The 19564-nt window shown below is 44.3% G+C and overlaps 1 protein-coding gene across 1 annotated transcript in view; it reads left to right on the forward strand.

The window, feature by feature from the left end:
• The window catches only part of EMB (embigin), a 31396-nt gene extending 13710 nt beyond the window's left edge, over positions 1-17686 (forward strand). Inside the window, exons 6-10 of the mRNA XM_074994297.1 lie at positions 8192-8319; positions 9649-9931; positions 10971-11004; positions 14283-14358; positions 15631-17686. Of these exons, the coding sequence (XP_074850398.1) occupies positions 8192-8319; positions 9649-9931; positions 10971-11004; positions 14283-14340 (503 nt within the window). The 3' untranslated portion in view covers positions 14341-14358; positions 15631-17686. The remainder of the gene's footprint in view (positions 1-8191; positions 8320-9648; positions 9932-10970; positions 11005-14282; positions 14359-15630) is intronic.
• Positions 17687-19564: the final 1878 nt, after the last annotated feature.

Consider the following 19564-nt stretch of genomic DNA (forward strand, 5'->3'; position numbering starts at 1 on the left):
CGCGGCCCATCCAGACGGGGGTCCTTTTCGAAAGGATCCCAGGAACTTCGAAATCCCCAGATTTTGAAATCAGCAGATAGGAATAAGGGGATTTCGAAGTTCTCGGGGTCCTTTCAGAAAGGACCCCTGTCTGGATGAACCGCGCGGGAGCGAAACGCAGCAATTTCAAAGAGCCACACTGGCGGCATGCTAATGATGCCCTGAATATGCATTTCAGTGCCTCATTAGTAATCTTTGAAATGGCCATACAAATGGCCATTTCGAAGATTTTTCTTAATGTAAATGTAGCCATAGAGAGCTCGAGTGTATTCATTAAGTATTCACACAACACGTATAAATATGTACAATAAGCAAGAAGATATAGGAGCATCAGGAGCCTGAGCAAAGATAGGCAGGACTAGTTTCATGACTCAGATTCAGGAACTTAAGGTAAGGGTCAGAGTCAATGTCGGGGTCAAACTGAGAGATGGGTCAGAGTCTGAAAGCCAAGGGTCATAGCTAGGGTTGCCAGGCATTCAGTTTTCAACTGCAGCACCCAGTCAATAAGAGACTCTGGCAGTTATGGTCAGCGCTGCCCAGAAGGTCATTAAAAGTCTGGTTGGCTGCACAGCCAGGACCCAAAGCTGCTCTCGCTCTACGCTGCTCCTAGAAGCAGCTGCCAGGTCTCTGATGCCCCTAGATACATATCTAGCCAGGGAGACTCTGCATGCTGCACCTGCTTAAGGGCCAACTCCTTTGCTCCCGTTGGCCAGGAATCACAACCAATAAGGGGTGTGGGGCAGTGGGGAGGAGAGCCAGCAGTGCCTGTGGCTGCAAGGCACATGGAGCTTCCTGATTGCATAGGGGTCACAGGGACATGGTGGCCTTTTCTCGAGAGCTGCAGTAAGTACCACTAGGAACCTGGACTCCTATACCCCCAACCCCGTCACCTGCAGTGTCACCCCAAACCCCTTATCCACAACCCTACCCCAGCCAGGGCCATCAGCTCCCCCACACCACAACCTCCAACATGGACTGCCCCCCGTACCCAAATCCCTCATCTGTGGCCCCACCCCAGAGCCTGCACACCCAGGCATACCCATACCTCCTTTCCCCTAACTCATCAGCCCCAGCCCAGAGCCCCGTAATCCAGCATGATTTTAGTGTCCTGGATGACCACTTATCATGGATGTGGCAAAGTTTCCCATAGTCCCATAAAGTTTGTTTACAGCCACCAGTCCTGGCTCTCAGGCTACGTCTACACGTGAATGCTACATCGAAATAGCTTATTTCGATGTAGTGACATCGAAATAGGCTATTTCGATGAATAACGTCTACACGTCCTCCAGGGCTGGCAACGTCGACGTTCAACATCGACGTTGTGCAGCACCACATCGAAATAGGCGCTGCGAGGGAACGTCTACACGCCACAGTAGCACACATCGAAATAAGGGTGGCAGGCACAGCTGCAGACAGGGTCACAGGGCGGACTCAGCAGCAAGCCGTTCCCTTAAAGGGCCCCTCCCAGACACAGTTGCACTAAACAACACCAGATCCACAGAGCCAACAACTGGTCGCAGACTCTGTGCATGCAGCATGGATCCCCAGCTGCCACAGCAGCAGCCAGAAGCCCTGGGCTAAGGGCTGCTGCACACGGTGACCATAGAGCCCCGCAGGGGCTGGAGAGAGAGCGTCTCTCAACCCCTCAGCTGATGGCCGCCATGGAGGACCCCACAATTTCGATGTTGCGGGACGCGGATCGTCTACACGGTCCCTACTTCGACGTTGAACGTCGAAGTAGGGCGCTATTCCTATCCCCTCATGGGGTTAGCGGCTTCGACGTCTCGCCGTTTAACATTGATGTTAACATCGAAATAGCACCCTACACGTGTAGCCGTGACGGGCGCTATTTCGAAGTTAGTGCCGCTACTTCGAAGTAGCATGCATGTGTAGACACGGCTTCAGTGTTCTGTGCTGTTACTGATCTATGATTTACCCTTAAATGTCTTCTAACAGCTGAGTAAGCAGTGAAAGTGTTGGTAATGGTCTAGAAAATATTGACCTCCTGTCATCCGGCAATTTCTCTTGTCCAGTACCGTTCAGGGCGCAAGGATTCTGGATGAGAGAGGTTCAACCTATAACTGTTGGTTACCTTCCTAGCAAGAATTCAAATCCCATTGTCCCTTAGAAGGAGATGCTTATTTTTCATTTGTAACTTGTCATACATATTTAGGGCTATATTGTGGCTCTCCAGTTAAATGGAGAAGGGAGCAATCTGGAACTACAAGTAGAGGGGGTTCAGAATCATAGCCTACCCAGCATCCCTTTTGCCTCCCAAGTGCTGCATGGGCGGAGCAGTTTGGTAACAGCCACTGCCTTTCCCTGAGCTGTAAGTCTGGGTAGCCCTCAAAAATGACCATGCAGAAGCCTGGACAAAGCCTGGACACTCTCTTCCCTGTCTGAATTATGTGCATGGCTGCCCTGATGTATTAATTGTCAGTGGCAGCTGTATCTGTAATATGTAGGATCATATTCTGCCATATGATGATACTTTGTACTTCAGTAGAAATCGTCTTGAAGAATACAAGGGTTTTGTGAGTTTTTTTAGTCATATTTGCCTTGTTTATTAATGTGCCAGTTCCTTTGCTTATCTGGGCCTTTTTTGTTTTTGCCCTTTTCCTTCAAATTGCAACAGTTTTTACTGATGTTGTCCCTTTTTTACAAAAATGGGCTCGTGATTAAAGCTGTCTGCCTTTGAAAGCTCTTTTTAAAGATACATTGATTTATTGAGGTGTAAAATATGGAATTGTGGGGGACAGTGGTGGCAGCTGGATTGATATACATTGCTAACCATGGTGGCAGCTAAGCTTCTGCTAGGAAAGCTCATCTACAGTTGAAAAATTAGTGAAAAATGTTAATGAATTTTCATTTGCATTTTATATGAATTGCTTCAGTCACATTTGTGCACTTTCCTGCAATCAGAGAGTATGTAAGCAATCACATTTTACTAGCATGGATGTACCTGGAAAGTGAATTTGATGACTGCAAGCTTGAGTAGTCACAGAAAGTGAATATTAACTTTATTTATTTATTTAAATCCACAACAGAAAACTTATAAAATTTACACTCATCCTATTGAGCAAGAGAAAAAAAATAACTGGAAGCAGATGTAGTAAGCAGTGATATAAATTATCACAGCTCTGCTGAAGGCATCGAGTTGATCTGCTAAGTCTTATGGGAATAGCAAGCATCACTAAACATGTCATCTCAGATTCCAAATAAGAAGCCAGAGCCAGTGAAATGTGAGGAATAAAATTTCAAATGAAACACATTTAAGAACAGAAAAAAAAGGTGACATTCATCATATAAATTATCTGTCATGGTTTATTTTCTGAGTTCTGATTATATCTGTGGGGTGCAGCAATATGTTCAGCTGGGTACATAGGTTTCTGCACTGGGAAGGTATTAGGTCATCTATACTGATGATAAAAATCACAGCACAATGAATTCCAAAGTAATATCATATGCATAGTTTTTTGTGGCCCTGCACTATGTCTTTCAGGGTTGGGTTATTAGTCCTTCAGTTAGTCTATACACCTAAGCTGAGTCTACTCGTGAACAAAAAATTGAAATAAGTGGCCCTTTTCAAAAGAGAGGGAGGAGTGTCCACATGTGTAAACCCGTCTTTCGAAAGAAAATCGAAAGAATGAGGCGCAGACTTCAAAATCTGAACCTCGATCCCAGATCAGGAGGATCGGCCCCTTTATAAAATACTAAATTGAAAGAGTAGACGTGTAGATGCTCCACAGTCCGCTTTTTCGAAATACGGGTCCGCCATGGTGCTGGTCAGCTGCAGCACGGGGCCACTCCAGCCAGCAGCAGAAGGGCTCTATGGTCGGCTGCCTTAAAGCTGCATGCACGCAGGAAACCTGTGGAAGGAAGCTGAGAGCGTGCTAGGAGCAGCCTCTGCACGTGCTCCAGCCACGTGCTCCAGCACTACAGCATGGCCAGCAGCCAGCCCCCCCATGAGCCCCACAGCCCCTCCCCCTCCGAGCCCCTGTTGGGCTCCCAGGGGGAGGAAGAAAAAAGGGCCCCCTCCTGGACGTAGTGGGAGCTGTGGGACCTCCTTAGCCTCTGGAAGGACGAGGAGGTCCTACACAAGATGGGGGTGAAGTGGCGCAATGCCACTGCCTTTGCCCATCTGGCACAGGGCCTCCCCACTATGGGCCACCCAGAGCATACCGCAGAGCAGGTATGCTCCAAGGTAAAGGAGCTGCGGCAGGGCTATGCCCGGGCTAGGGACCAGGCCTGCCACTCCGGGGCAGCTCCAGCCACATGCCCCTTTTTCCAGGAGCTCTAGGGCATCCTGGGGCCCCAGGACAGCTCCCCACCCCCTGGCATTCCTGGACACATCTGCCGAGGAGCTGCAGCCAGAGGAGGAGGAGGAGCAGCCCAGACCGGGGACCCAGGAGGGCAAGGGGACCATCGAGTGGTTGAGTGAGGAGGGGGACCTCACCATCATCATCCCCTCCCGCTCCTCCAGCTGGGCAGCCAGGAATCGGACATCTCTGGACGTCGCTGAGGGACCCTCCGGTATGTATGGGGAGGGGCGCACGCCTGCTCCACAGGGTGGGGGCGATGCAATGGCTAGTCATCCGCACACAGGACCGGTGGTCCCAGGCTGCAGAAAGGCCACCCCCCACATGGGATGCGGCACCCTGTGGTGGCCCACCAGCGATGTCCAGCACCCGCCTTCAGTGGACAGCACCACAAGCCGCATGGGGGTGGTGGCTGGTCAGTGCTGGACAGCACCTGGGGCCTGCACACCGCAGGCCGGGAAGAGCCACCTGCATGAAAGACCCCTGGATGCACTCCCTGGCCAGGAGGTCCAGGCCATGGGGGGGTGGATTGGTGGCCCCAGGGGGGTCAGTGTTCTTTTGGGGGGAAGGGGGCCCCATGGGATGGGCTCCAGCTGGTGGGCCACAGTCAGGTCCCCTCCGTTCAGGGCACATTACTGACATGCTGTCCTCCTCTCCACACAGCCACACCATCCGGGGCCTGGGAGAGCCCTGCGCCGTCCCTTGTCCCCAAGAGCTCCCTCGCAGCCCTTGGAGGCACGCAGATGCCACCCCAGGCAGCGTGCCGTTGGGGCCGTGGCTGGAGGGACCCCCACTGGGCGGAGGAGGACCCAGCCAGCCAGCGCCTGGCTGAGGTGGTCGAGCAGCATCTGAGGCTCACCCAGGCTGACATGGAATGGAGGAGGGCAGCGTGGGAGAGGCTACTGACCACCCTGGAGGACATTGGCCACACCCTCTGGGACCGTACGGCCACCGTTGCCCACCTTCTGGCTCCCCGGCAGCTCCCCCCGCTGAGCCTGCCACCCCATCCCCACTAAGCCTGCCCCCTCTGCCCCCACCAGGCCCACTCACCAGTATTATCTGCCGGTGCTACCCGCACCCTCTCCTCCCTGCCGGTGACCCCACACTCGGGGAAGCAGGGGCTGACGGGGCTCACGGCCCACCACCCCTGCCCTGGAATGAGTGCCTTGCACTCCTGCAAGTTAGGTTCCCCCGCCCCCCCTCCAAGTTAGGTTCCCACCCCCTGTACATAGTTAACGAGACTAGTGTAGATAAATGTTTATTTTATGGTTCACCACTGCATGCTGTGCTCCTCAGGGGGATGGTGGGTGGTGGATGTGTGGGTACGGTGCTGGTGGGGGTGGGGGCGGCGGGAACAGTGGGTGGCAGATGTGTGTGGGATGTGGGTGTGCGTGAGGGGTCTGAGGTGGCCATCGGCAAAGGCCTGCCTGAGGGCCTCCCGGATGCGGTGGCCGTCCCATTGGGCTTGGCGGATGGGGGCAGTGCCCAGCCGCTCGTGGCCGGGGCCAGCCGGAGGGACCCCCGGGGACATAGGCGTCCCCCTTTCACTCCACAACATTGTGGAGGATGTAACAGGCGCAACCACCTGGGGCACGTTGAGGACTCCGACCTTCAGCCACATGTGGAGGCACCTCTATCACCCCTTTAGGCGCCCGAAGGCCCACTCCACAATGTTGCAGGCATGATTGAGGCACTGATTGAATGCCTTCCAGGTGGGGTTGAGGTGTCCCATGTACGGCCTCATGAGCCATGGCTGCAGGGGATATGCCACATCTGTCACCATGCAGAGCGGCATGGTGACGTCCTCCACAACGGGGATCTCCCGCTGCGGGACAAAGGTGCCAGTCCCCATGCACTGGCAGAGGCTGGAGTTCTGGAAAACCTGGGCATCGTGGGTGCAGCTGGCCCAGCCCACATAGAGGTCAGTGAACTGGCCCCTCGCATCCACCAGGGCCTGGAGCACCACCAAATGGTAGCCCTTCCTGTTGACGTACTGGCCGGCACTGTGTGGCAGGGCGCAGATGCAGCTGCAGCGATGGTGCACAGCACTGCCAGCAGGGCATCCATAATGAGGGTGTCCTCCTGCAGAAGCTGTTGCTGGGCCTCCATCGTGGGCACGGGTGGGCTCTGCCTGGCTGGGAAAGGCTAGGTAGCACTCAGCTCGTGCGGAGGGGAGAGTGGAGGCAGGGGCCCTTTAAAGGGGGCGGCTGGCTGCGGCCCCAGAAGGGCTTGTTGGCCATGGGACCCTGTCCGTGGTGTTTTCTGCCTCCGTTCTTTCAAGAGGGCTTGGAGCTGGGTGGATGCTCTCTTTCGAAAGACCTGCAGCGGCACTTTGAAAGAGCAGATCGAAATGCCGATCTGATAATAGGGGTGGGAGCCCCCTTTCAGCAGCCAGTATTTCAACTGCCGAACTTCAAGTTTTGCCCTTTCGAAAGGGCGCTCACGTGTAGACCCAGCTCTAGATGTCTACGTTTGAAACTATAACATTTCTCAGAAAGCTTATGCTCCAAAATACCTGTTAGTCTTTAAGGTGCCACAAGACTTCTTATTGTTCTGTAACATTTCTGTCATCTTTGATATTTTTTTCAAACAAGACAAACTGAAAACTGTTCTGCAACAATATTTCTCAGCACACAAAACTGACCATATGGTATTATTTCATGTTATTATAGCCTGAAAAGAAGACTTGCAGTTTTGGAGATTGTATGCATTTTTATGCTTGGCTTATATATTCATATGGATTGTTACAATCTGAATCATGCATTAGTCGCAGCTGGGTATGGAGTTGGGTGGTGAGAATACCACAAGTCCATTAATACTTTAGCTTTTAAAGTTACTTTTTGATAACTACTGCTACCATACATTGATGCCAAATCCTGCCACTGATCTGGAAGTGGAATTCCCATAGATATCATTATAAAATCTGTGTGTGGCATACCACACCACTCAGAAGTAACCCTTCCATAGCACATGCTTTAGAACCCATATGCTGTACCCCCAACTGATCTTAAATTTTAGGAACCCAAGGACCTTCATTTTGATACAAAAATTTTGAGGGATTTCCAAACCCCTCTGCTCAGCCCTTGCCCTGCCCCTCCCCCAGGCCATGGCCTGGCCTCTCCTCTCCTTCCCCTTTCTCCATCCCTCCATTGCTGATTTTTCCCTACCCTCACTCACTTCACCAGGATGTGGTTCAGAAGCAGGTGCAGGGTGCGGACTTTGGGAGGGAGTTTGGGTGTGGGATCTGGACTGGGGCAGGATGGGGTGAGGCATGTGGGCTTTGGCCAGGTGGTGCTTACTTCGGGTAGCTTACAAAAGCAATTTGCACATCCCACTGGAAGCAGCATCTAGGCTGGAAGGGGGGCAAAAAGGTTCTCTGCATGCTGCCCCTGCCTGCAGGCAGCACCTCTACTGTTCCCATTGTCTGCAATTCCTGGCCAGGGGCAGCTGTGGAGTTGGCACTCTAGGTGGGTGCAGCATGCAGAGACCGTCTGGTCCTCCCCGCAGGGACTGCAAGGACCCAGTGGACACTGTTGGAAGCTGCCCAGAGTCAGGGTAGGTAGAAAGTCTATCTTAGCCCCATTGTGTTATCAGATTTTTAGCATGCAGAAGGTGCTGGGAGGAGGGGAAGGAGTTGATCAGTGAGGCCTGTGTACCAGGACCCATTTGAGAAACACTGTGCTACATGACAATTTGCAAGTGAATTGCAGAAATGAAAACAGGATGGACTTGCTACTAATATGTTCTTAAACATGAAAAGGTTTGATGTGATATGTATTTCAGTTAAAATCTTTAGAGCTCACATAGTAAACATTTTCTCTGTTTATTCTTAGGACCTCAGATTGATGGAAAAGACCAGCATGTAGTCAGTTATGTAGGGGATTCTGTTGTCTTGGTATGTAAAAGTGTCAGATATATTCCCATCAGCTGGATCTGGTACATGAGTAATGGAAGTGATCAGGTAAGATTTCCTCATCATGCAAAACAATAAAACAACTGATTGCAAGCACATTGTCATTTTGTGGAGTATAATTAATGTATGCTTCATAAGCACACAGGCAGCTTTTGCAAATCCTACCTTATTCTTCAGATAGAGTTGATGTGAAGTCCCACACATTACAAAACTGCAGTCTGTTGGCACTCGTTATCATAAATACCAAGGTCATATACCGTGTAATTACAGTCTAATGAATTTAAAACAAAACAGATTACTGAACATAATCCTAAGGTGCTAACTTTATTCACATTCAGTCAAAACTTCTGTTGACTCCTGTGGGAGTTTTTTTGAAATAAAAACTGAGGGACATACTGTCCACAACAGGGAAAAGTGTATTAGTTCACAGTTCAATTGACAATTTCCTACTAATCATCTTATTGTGGAACCTAGTTAGCCATCCCTTTTAATCCTCAGGAGTATTAAGTGTAGGTGCTTTTGTATAGAGTCCAGTAGCTTCACAATACTTTCAGGCTATGTCTACACTAGCCCCAGAACTTCAAAAGGGGCATGATAATGAACCTAATTGAAAGATAATGAGGTGCTGTCATGCATATGCAGCACCTCATTAGCATAATGACAGCTGCAGCACTTCGAAAGTGCTGCTTTCAATCATGCGCAGCTCATCTACACGGGGTCCTTTTCAAAAGGACCCCACACTTTGAAATCCCCTTGTTCCTATTTGGTTATAGGTAATGCAGGGATGTCAAACTTATTTGGAACAACAGGAAGGATTTTATGTTTCTGGTCTGTGAACTGAAAAAGAAAGTCAGGCCTATATGGGCCATCCTGTGCCAAGTGAAATGCTCACTGGTATCACTTGTAGTTTGCACAGATATTTAGAGTAGCATATGGTCTTTATTCTGTAACTAAATGTTCACATACTATTATTTAGTGCCTTATATTAAATTGATCACACACTGTGAAGCCCATCACTGTCAGCTCCTCTTTGTTCCTCATGCTTCCCCTGTCCTCCTTTCTCCATTTCTCAGTCCTTTGTGAATCTCCATGTTTTCTCTGCTGTTCTTTCCCAGCAGCACCTCCTGTTTCAGTGCAGTGGGGTTCACTTGTCTCCCTTACCCCAATTCCATCTGCTGTAAAAAGTGTGCTTACCTGCATAAACATTTGGAATGGATGCATTTCCATAAAGTAGGCTACATATGCAACACCATTTAATATTATAATTAATTTTACCTGCTGTAAATACAGGCATTTTCAACTTTCAACATGTAAATGATTTTGCTAAGCATTTTTGACATTGCAATCATATAATTTTTAAATGTCTTTTTATATCAGGTTGCTGTTAATGATTCTTTGATGCCAGATAAGTATATGGTCAACAGAAAGTATGCCAACACTACAAAACTCAAGATTCTGAAGATCACAGAGAAAGATGATAGCTTATACTGGTGCCAAGCTGTATTTAAACTAGGAGAGAGCAAAGGAAAAGTATCCCTTAAAGTTCTCACCTACATGGTACCACTCAAACCATTTCTTGTAATAAGTGCTGAAGTTATCTTTTTAGTAACCATTATTTTCCTGTATGAGATGTACTCCAAAAAGAAGCAGACACACTCAGGTAGGCATGCTTTGTGTTTTAAAATAACACTTGTTGCACTTTTTAATACAATCATCTGTTAGATACAGTGGTACACTCCACACATCATTTAAATTTAAATGGGTAAAGGGTAAATGGTAAAATGTAACTCCTATTTCTTCATGATCATTGTCTATGTATTTTTCTCTAAATGAAAACATCTCCTTTTGATCACTAATTATATCACTTCTAATTTTCCTAATATTTTGAGTCAAATACATGTCCTAAATGCTTTTAGTATGGGCCCGGGTGCCTTTGTAGGATCTAATCCAACCTTATCCATGTAAGTAAGATTAGCAGATAAGGACTTCAAGGCTTGATTTTAAATGCTTCCAGAAAAGTGGGCACTGATAGAGATTACTCAGGCCAAAATCATCATAATGGAGAGGGGGAAGGTAGCATTGTAATAAAACAAAATGCATTGACCACAGTCACTGAGCCCAAATATCTCTTTCAGATATATGTTTTGAGCTGGGACAGACCTTCTGAGTGTGGTCTCAATGGATTTTGAAATAGGATGCTAGAGATGTATTCCATAGTTTAGTGGTGGCTTTTCAGTCATTTGTCAGTGTAGACCAGACCTGGAGGCCTGAATTTATCCCAAGGGTGTGAAATGGCCAAAGCACATCTGTGTGAGACAAATGACTGTGTGTTCAGGACCATTGATGGGAAGTAACATAAATGTAATTTCTATACAGAGAAAAAGGTCAATGCATATAAATCCCAAATTTTCATAGTATGAAGAGTGTGTGGGAAATACAATAGCTTAATCTTAGGCAGGATGAAGAAAGGTATTTTGGAAAAGGGATTATAGTAAAATTGTACATATGCCATGAAACCTACATGCTGCTTAGTACAGAATTGCCTTGCTTATTTGTTTACTGATTCTTTTATATGTTATACAGTTAATTAGTTATAAAAATAAAGTTGATGTAGTTTGAGTTTTAAATAACTTTTTACCATAAAACACATATTACAATACAAACTAATACAATAGCCTTAAAGTTTCTTTGTCCCACAGATAATGAAAAAGAATTTGAACAAATTGAACAACTGTAAGTAGTGACTTTTACCTTTGCAATATATATTTAGACTGTACAGTACTAACATTTAAAGCAATATTAAACAACTTTGACTTTAAGTAACTCAGAATCAAGAACAATGTGTTGGTCTGAACATAAGTCAGTGCAAGGTGTAACAATATTAATTCCAAAGTATTGCTTTAATTAAATTCCCGAACATGGTCTTAATTATCAGTTTTCTGTAAGAGCAGCACGTAAAATGCTGCGCTGTCTGCCCTTTATTTTCTTCTGGCATTTTTTCCCATGGTAGGGGGTGTTTTAATTTATTGTTTATCACAAAATCGAGCTGCTAGAATGGCCAATCCCATCCCTGTGCCCATCAAAGACTATAGCTTACTAAGAATGAGGGAGATGGTTCTCAGATAAAAAATCTTCTCCTAATGCTTTCATCCATTCACTTAAATTATGTTTTTAATTTGGTCTGCGTTATGGGGCACAGCAGGCTGCCTCTTCTATATATATTACATGGAAGACCTGTCATACAGTCGAACTGGTGTGGGCTGGTTTTGCAGTGGTGGAAGGGTAGGTGGAGGATAGTATGGTGATGATTTGGAAAGCTTTTACTGGGAGTTGGGCTCACCAAGCCATTGTGGTAGTGGATTTTCAGGGAGGTTACGGGAGGAGTTGTAGATGTGAAGCTAGTTGGATGCACTGGCTATTTTCCCATCTATGCAGTGGAGTAGAGTACACCAGCCCCAAGGTGTACTGCCCACAATGGGGCTGAAGAAGCAAGTAGGAGGCAGCTTTGCTGCTTCTCTGTAGCTTTCAGGTGAATTCCCTCTATCAGGGGCTTACAGAACTCCACTTGCACAATAAAGACAAGGTTTAGCTTTTCTTAACATCTTTGTTTGTACCAGAATTAATATACTAGGTTATTGAAATAAGCTATACTTAACCTTAAAAAGCACAGTCACTTGCTCTTACACTCTTCCATTGGCTTCCCATTTCCCCATGCTTCTTTAAGCTGTGTGCCTGAAGGTCCCAGCGGTGTGGTCTGTGGGCTGAATCCAGCAGCTTGATAGGCTGAATGCAGCCCGCAGGCTGTGTGTACCTTCCCCACCCCAGCTCTAGGTTCTCATGTACTTCGTTCTTCTCTATTCCCCTCCTTGCTCTTTCCATTCATCAAGAGCTTGATCTCCTCCTTGTCTTGCTGTATGATGTCTACACTGTTGAGCCTCCTGTTCCATCCTGCCCCCTCCTGCTCATTTCCAAAGCCAGTTAAAAATATGTATTTTCTCCCTTGATTATACTCCTTAGTTGCTCTTCAGCACTGCTGTTTAGTTAGCTCTGTTATTATGTTTATTACCCTTGAAAGTATTTTGGGATAGCGTAGGCATGTTTTATAGTGAGGATTAAGTAGTGGTCTTAGCATCACATTGCCATACTTTCGTCACAAAGACTCTTTCAGAAACTAAGGTGTATTATTTTTAAAAGAGAACAAAGTAAGTTCTTACTCGTGCTATAGAAAAAACACTTTATTTTCAGTGGGAAGTCTAAATGGCTCCTTTGAGGCCATTTGATCTTTATTTAATACGTGATTTATTTCTAAGGTTGGCATTCTACCCTACTGGATAAACACACAGTTAGGGAGTTTTAGTAAAGTGTGTACTGTTTGCCTGATTACTAAAGCTCTCTGGAATTAAAAGTATATATATTAATAGCTGTTTAATGCACAGACTTATGTACCAGATGGCCCAGAATTTTGTTTTTGGAGTTATATCATCAGATTCTTAACTTTTTATAAAGTGTATTGCTGCTTTGAATACTTTTGGCTGGTGACATAAATAATAGCCTCATCAAAAAAAAGTATTGGGTGGTTCAGGAGTAAGTAATGGGAGCAGCAGAACATTTCATGGTTTTGCTAGCTAAATCTAGCCTAGGTCTGTGGTAACCAATAGCAGTTCCTTTCTAATAGCTATAGGGATTGTAAAGAGAGACTATATTAAATGATAGGTTTAGTTATTTTCCTACCATCACACAAAAAAGTGTGAGCATTTGGTGCTCATGTTCCTCATTTTAGCAGTCATTAGAGAGAGGCTAAGGAATAAATACTATGGAGAATAAAGTACACACTCTCCCTTAGGGGGTGCTTCAAGAATTTGTTGGATACATTGGAAGTCATGTATTTTCATGGCTTGTAGTGTAATTATATACTTAAGAGACAGGTCTGGATTTGAGGACTGCCTCTTTGTCATTCTTCATAATAATAGATTTCACTCCCCACTTAAAAAATAACAATTCATTTTTAATATCCTTTAGAAAAATAGCCACTAAATAGATTCAGTCCTGTAGTTGGACACAATCTCTCTTGAATATCCAGAGTAATCTGAAGGATTCTGCCCCATGTTATTAATATTTAAAAGTTTAACATTCTGACCACTTTTAAACCCAAAATACCAAAAACTGGTGAACTATACTGACCAACTGCAAAATAATTTAATATCAGTATCTTATGCTTTATTTATAATAGTGTGATTTTAGTTTTCTTTTACCTCAGCTTGGCTACGTCTACAGTAGCCAAAAACTTCGAAATTGACGTGGCTCGCCGCTGCATGGGTCGTCCAGACGGGGCTCCTTAGATAGTGTCTATCTGCTCATAGGAATAAGGGGACTTTGAAGTAGGCGAGGTCCTTTCAAAAAGGAGCCCTGTCTGGATGAGCTGCGCAGCGGCAAGCCGGATCAATTTCGAAGTGCCACGGCCGCCCGCATGCTAATGAGGCACTGAATATGTATTTCAGTGCTTCATTAGTGAACTTTGAAATGGCCATTTGCATGGCAATTTTGAAGTTTTTGGCTAGTGTAGACGTAGCCAAGCTGAGGTAAAAGAAAATTAAAATCACACATAAATAAAACATAAGATACTGATATTAAATTACTTTGCAGTTGGTCGGTATAGTTCATCAGTTTTTGGTATTTTGGGTTTAAAAGTGGCCAAAATGTTAAACTTTTAAATATTTATAACATGTGGCAGAATCCTTCAGATTACTCTGGATATTCAAGAGAGACTGTGTCTAACTACAGGACTGAATCTATTTACTATAATCATATTTTAATGTAAAGATACACATTTGCTCTTTCCCTTTTTCTCATGCTTCCAGGTAACACCACAGTGGAAAAATTTAAAATGGTTTTAGTGTATACTAGGTAATCAGATCATTGAATTGGGATAAATATAATGATTTTTATTGTACAGGCTGTGTATGTTAAAAGCTTATTTGGAGTTTTGGATTTAAACTTGTTTCTTTCTTCAGTAAATCAGAAGATAGCAATGGTGTGGAAAACAGCACCACCAGACACCGAAAAGTTTAAGTCAGTTCCTAAAGGAAGGTAAGTAAAAGAGAAGATGTATTAGAGATGCATTATGAAGCAGAAGATTTCAAAGGACAAAAATAATCTTTCTAGTGTCCTTATCTTGTTTATTTTCTGTAGACTTTATGTGGGAGTGGCATAGAACAGGGCCAGATAATATGGACATCTAATTCAGAAATGAAGGCCATTAGCATTGAACTCAGATATCAAAGTTCAGTGCTATGTTGAGTGCTATATTTTAACTCATTTTTATCATCATCACCATCATTTTTACTTTACTACATTTATGCAGCATTGTAAATTTACTCAAAATTTTAAAACAATTGGGCCCAAATATGAAATGCCTTAGTTATGTGGGTGGTCCTTAAATATATCAGCAGTTCCCATGAAAGATAACATGACTGCTCGCTTGTAAAAGGACTACTCACGTACTAAGATTTTGCAGGATTAGGCCTCAAAACAATAGGGGTAACTAGCACCATGATGGTAGGGAATGAACAAGCCAAGGACAGTGGGAAAAACAGAGTTCAAAGCAGATGACATGGCATCAGCAACAGGGAGCAAAGACTGGGAGGGAAGTAAAGAACTATATGAGAGAGAAAACAACAAATTGGTCACTGTGAAAGAAGTGATGCAAGGTGTAGAGGACAAGAGTGGGTAATGCTGAAAGGGTGCAAATGGCAGTTCAGAGAAAGAGAAAATTCAGCAAAGGAATCCACCTGCCTGATTCTGTCTCCTAATTACAGTCCTGGTACAGACTACTTGAACTTACGCCAGCTGGCAGTTTTTCCTAAAGGACTCTCTGCCAGCTGGAGACCATAGTATGCACTCAGCCTGTTCACCCCTCCCTGTATCTGATATGCCTTCTGTGATATAAGTCTCTTTTTGGGAGGTTGGCATTCAAGGTGGCTCTCCTGGCTGTACATTTACTGGCTCTTCTCCAGTAGCAGAGGACTTGTGGCAAGCTTCTACCCTGTGTGTTTGAGGATTGGGAAGTGAGTAACATCTGGATCAGAGGAGAAGGGGATTAAAGATACAATTTTCAAAAATGTATTGACTGATTTAGGATCTCAAGTCCTCCATTAGCTTTTGAATGCTCCTAAGGGCCCAGATCACTTTGTAAAATGGGACTTGGGCTTCTTTAAATACTTTTACCACAATCCAACACTGAGTCAGAATGAAGTTGGAGAGCAAATAAAGAAATTAGAGAATGGAAACGATAGGCATAAAGTAATTCATAGAATGCATTTGTGTCAATAAACAATAATCTGTATGTTCTGTTTAATTCAGGAGACTTTAAGCCAACAAAAAGGAAATATCATTTGACCATCACAAAACTTCAGGAAGATGTACACAGCTATGCATTTCAAATATCTACAATGCTTTTAATTAGGGCTCACTAGACTTGTAACAAAATAATGAAGATCTCCTCTTCTGCTTTTAAAATATACACATAAAACTGCCTCTTTGCCCAATATATTCTATAAAGATTATACTGTATTCTGATATTACACATATGTACTCTGAAATGTCCATTGTTGTGTTTGTGTCGCCGTACTGGTAAGAGTCAATCTTTATGCTACTCAAGACTTTCCGGCCTCCATCCAGTCTCTTAGAAGACTAACCTGTATGGCTACAGTTACACTACAGCACTCTGTAAACAGAAGTTACTGTCAGGAGATATTTCCCAACAAAACGTCTATTGACAGAGTGCGGCCACCCACAAAAGCCAATCGGAAGAGCGCTTAGCTCTGTCGACAAAGCAGCCGGATTGTCTGACTGCTCACTTAACGTAACAGGCACCTGGCAGCACAGCAGACAGTGCTGCCCATTGTTCTGGATGCCCTGTCTGTCAAGAGAAGGCCCCCACCAGAGCAGCCACATAGCTTTTTTGATGATAGAATCTGTTGGCAACAGCTGTATTCCTCAAAACTTTGAAACAGAATGCTGCCAGCAAAAGTGCTGTGTTTTGCCCAGATACTGTCAACAAAACGCATTTTGTGTGTGCACACTCCATGACTTTTGTTGACAAAACCAGGGTTTTGCCAGCCAAACTTGCTAATGTAACTGTAGCCTGTAATTTTTGCTTCCTACATTGGGACTGATCCTGCATTAATAGGTCACCCAACTCCCCTGTTGACTTCACTGAGAGTGAACAGATAGTGCAAGATCAGGACCAGTAAGCTGACAGTAAGTTTCAAAATGTAAGTTTAGCTTCACAACATCTTACAACAGAGAAAATAGCCTATTGGTAGACAAAGCATATATAAACACACAAAACCCATTTTTTACACCAAAAGAAAAAATCAAAGGGGGATCTTTATCATATTTCTAACAAAATATTAAGGGGTTTATCATTTCTTGTAGTAAGATTCTTGAACCCAAATTTGTTTAGCATCAGTTGCAGTTAAGAAAAAATAGATGGTGAACTCTGGAACTTTAAGATGATACACATTGCCTTAAGATTTCCTGTCCTAATGCAGAGCCATTTTTTGGTACAATAATGTGACATTTTGTTCTTTATACATTATTTAAAAAATGAGTACATAAGACTGATGTTGAAAGGTCCTACCATTGACTTATATATTATGAGATTGCCCTGAGTAGGCAACCTCACGTTTCGACAAAATTTCATCACATGAAATGGGTTCAGTTCTTCTCTGTCTTTTTCAGAAGACAAGAATACCTTAAGTGACCATATACGTTGGTCCTTTTAGTGGAACACATATTTTCATATTCCCTTTCATCCCAAAGAATCTCAAAGTGCGTATTTAGGGCAGAAAGTGAATGAAAATAAACAATGTGAAATAAAGTATCATAATAGAATAATAACCTTTTATGATTTTCAAATCTAGGGGAGAATATTCTGTTATCTAGGTGGAACATAATCACACAAATTTGCATGTAACCAGAACATTTGGGTTAATTTTCTTACTCTTACCCAAAATGCCATCAAGTCTTCAGTGATTACAAATTGACAGGGCCCCACTCTTGTTATCTAAAGGACAGCACTTCCAAGGATTAGAGTTGTAGCTACCTCTGTGCTGCAGAATCCTGACTATTGTTTGATAGATACCCATTTGAGTACAGCACAGGTTTAATTCCACTTAATTAATAAGATTGGCAGGATCTTCCCCTGTGGGGATTCTTTGCCACTGCATACCTTCAGAATTCATGTCGCCACAGATTTTTCTTCTACCCACAGAAAATAGATTGTTGGGCAGATGCTGCAGTTACATCGTTTGCCCACCAGGGGTGTCACCATAAGATAAGGTAGACAGCTCAGGGCTAGAGCAGCCAGACTGAAGACAGGCAGACAGCCTTCCTCATAGTTTCCTGCCTGTGGGGCCAGCTGAGAAGGCACAGGACACAGGGAAGACCAAAAAACAAAAACAAAAAAAACGGCACATGGGGCTGCTGAGAACAATCACATAGAAGGGTTTAGGGGAGGGAACAGACTGAGGCAGGTGCACAGGAACTACTGAAGTGACAGTATGAGCCCAGGTCTGAATGGGAGTGGGAGTGCCAGGACACATGAGAATATGAGGGTTGCAAGGATCCATTAGGACAAGTGCAGATGTGCTTGACAGAATGGGAGTGGCTGGTGTTCAGCCATCATCAGCATGAGGGAGGCTTCCCAACACCCCAACAATCCCTCCCCCCTTCTGCCCCCAAAAATTCTGTTCGGTACTTCACCCACCCACACACAACAGTCCTCAAGGTTCACTCCTAGGCTCCTTCCTAGCAATTACTCCCCTCTCCTTCAGCTCCTTGGTTACTCCTGACTCCCCCAACCCTTTGCACTGCTTCTGAATTGTAGTTTAACATAATTACTCAGCATTTTGTTTTAATATACCTAGTAAGAAATCTAGTTGTCAAAAATATTTCCTGAGTTTTGTTGTCTGTCTTGTTACAGACATCCTTGCTGACAAGTATTTTGAAATAAATTACCAAAATAATGAAAAGTGATATGATATGGTATTATTTTAACTAATAAAATATGCAGAATTTTTCAGAATTTTAATATAGTACACAGAATTTTTATTTTTTGGTGCAATACTCCTCCAGAAGGAAGAAGCACAGCATAAGGGGATGGCGACAGAGAGGCTTTTTGCCGGCAGGGGCACGTCCACACGGCTTCTTCACTGCCAGCACTCCCATCTGCTGAGACTGAGCTCTTGCGCAGCTATGCTAATCAGCCACAGGACCATGCTAATGGGCAGCCATTTGCAATTTTGAGGCTGCTCATTAGCATGGGCATGCCAGGAAAGCCGTGCTGTGTAGACCCAGCCTAAAAAACAAGCCAGAGGATTCGAAAGGAATATAGCCTCATTTACAATCTTCATGTGTCTGGAAACTGAAGCTGCTGATGGCATTGTGGGTTGTTGTAAATCAATATCCAGTCTGACTTGTTTTTAAATGAAAGTACAGAATATGAGTCCAGCGATTTGTAGCCTAATCAGCACATGTATAAAAGCCAAAGTAAAAACAATGAGCGGAGCAGAAGATGAAATACTTGGATAAAGACTGATCACTGATAAAGATTTCCCTTGTCTAGATATTGTGCATAATTACACTCAGCCTCAAACTTTCTGTGCCCTGCACATGAAGCCAAAACTTAATTACAGGTTTTAATGTGAAATTTTATTGTGGGTAGATTTGCATTTATTATTAGAACAAGTAAATGTATATTCAACTTAAAGAAAATATTTGACTTCTTGTGTATTGATCATGTGAAAATATGATAGTCTAATATGGCTTATTTTAGAAAGCATAGCAGCTAAAAGTATGATGATTGTTGAAGCAAAAGACTTCTGTGTTTAGGTGGCTAGCATTCAGCTTTATTGAATTCAGTAAGGCAACAGATGAGCCAAACTGGACAATGGTAAAACCAGATCCAGCAAGGCTGCTTGATGCAGCTAACTCTAGTATTTTATACCCTTACACAAACAAGTCCAACGTCAGAGGCAATTAGTTAGAGAAACATAAATCATTTTCAGAGAGAAAACTGTTATCAGCAAGGAGGAACAGGTGTCAGGGAGCAGGAGCCCCAAATCCAAACAGTTCATTAACGCATTACATAGAGCTCATCCTCCCTGCCATTCCCAAATAGGTGAGAAAAAGTTTAAGCGCTTGTGTTTGTGCAGAAATAAGAAATGTGAAATGGGTTCTATGTAAGATGGCTTCCACATTAATTACACAGCTTTTTATTAGATACTGTATA

The sequence above is a fragment of the Carettochelys insculpta genome, chromosome 5 (genome assembly GCF_033958435.1).
Source record: "Carettochelys insculpta isolate YL-2023 chromosome 5, ASM3395843v1, whole genome shotgun sequence".
In the NCBI taxonomy this organism is placed as follows: domain Eukaryota; kingdom Metazoa; phylum Chordata; order Testudines; family Carettochelyidae; genus Carettochelys; species Carettochelys insculpta.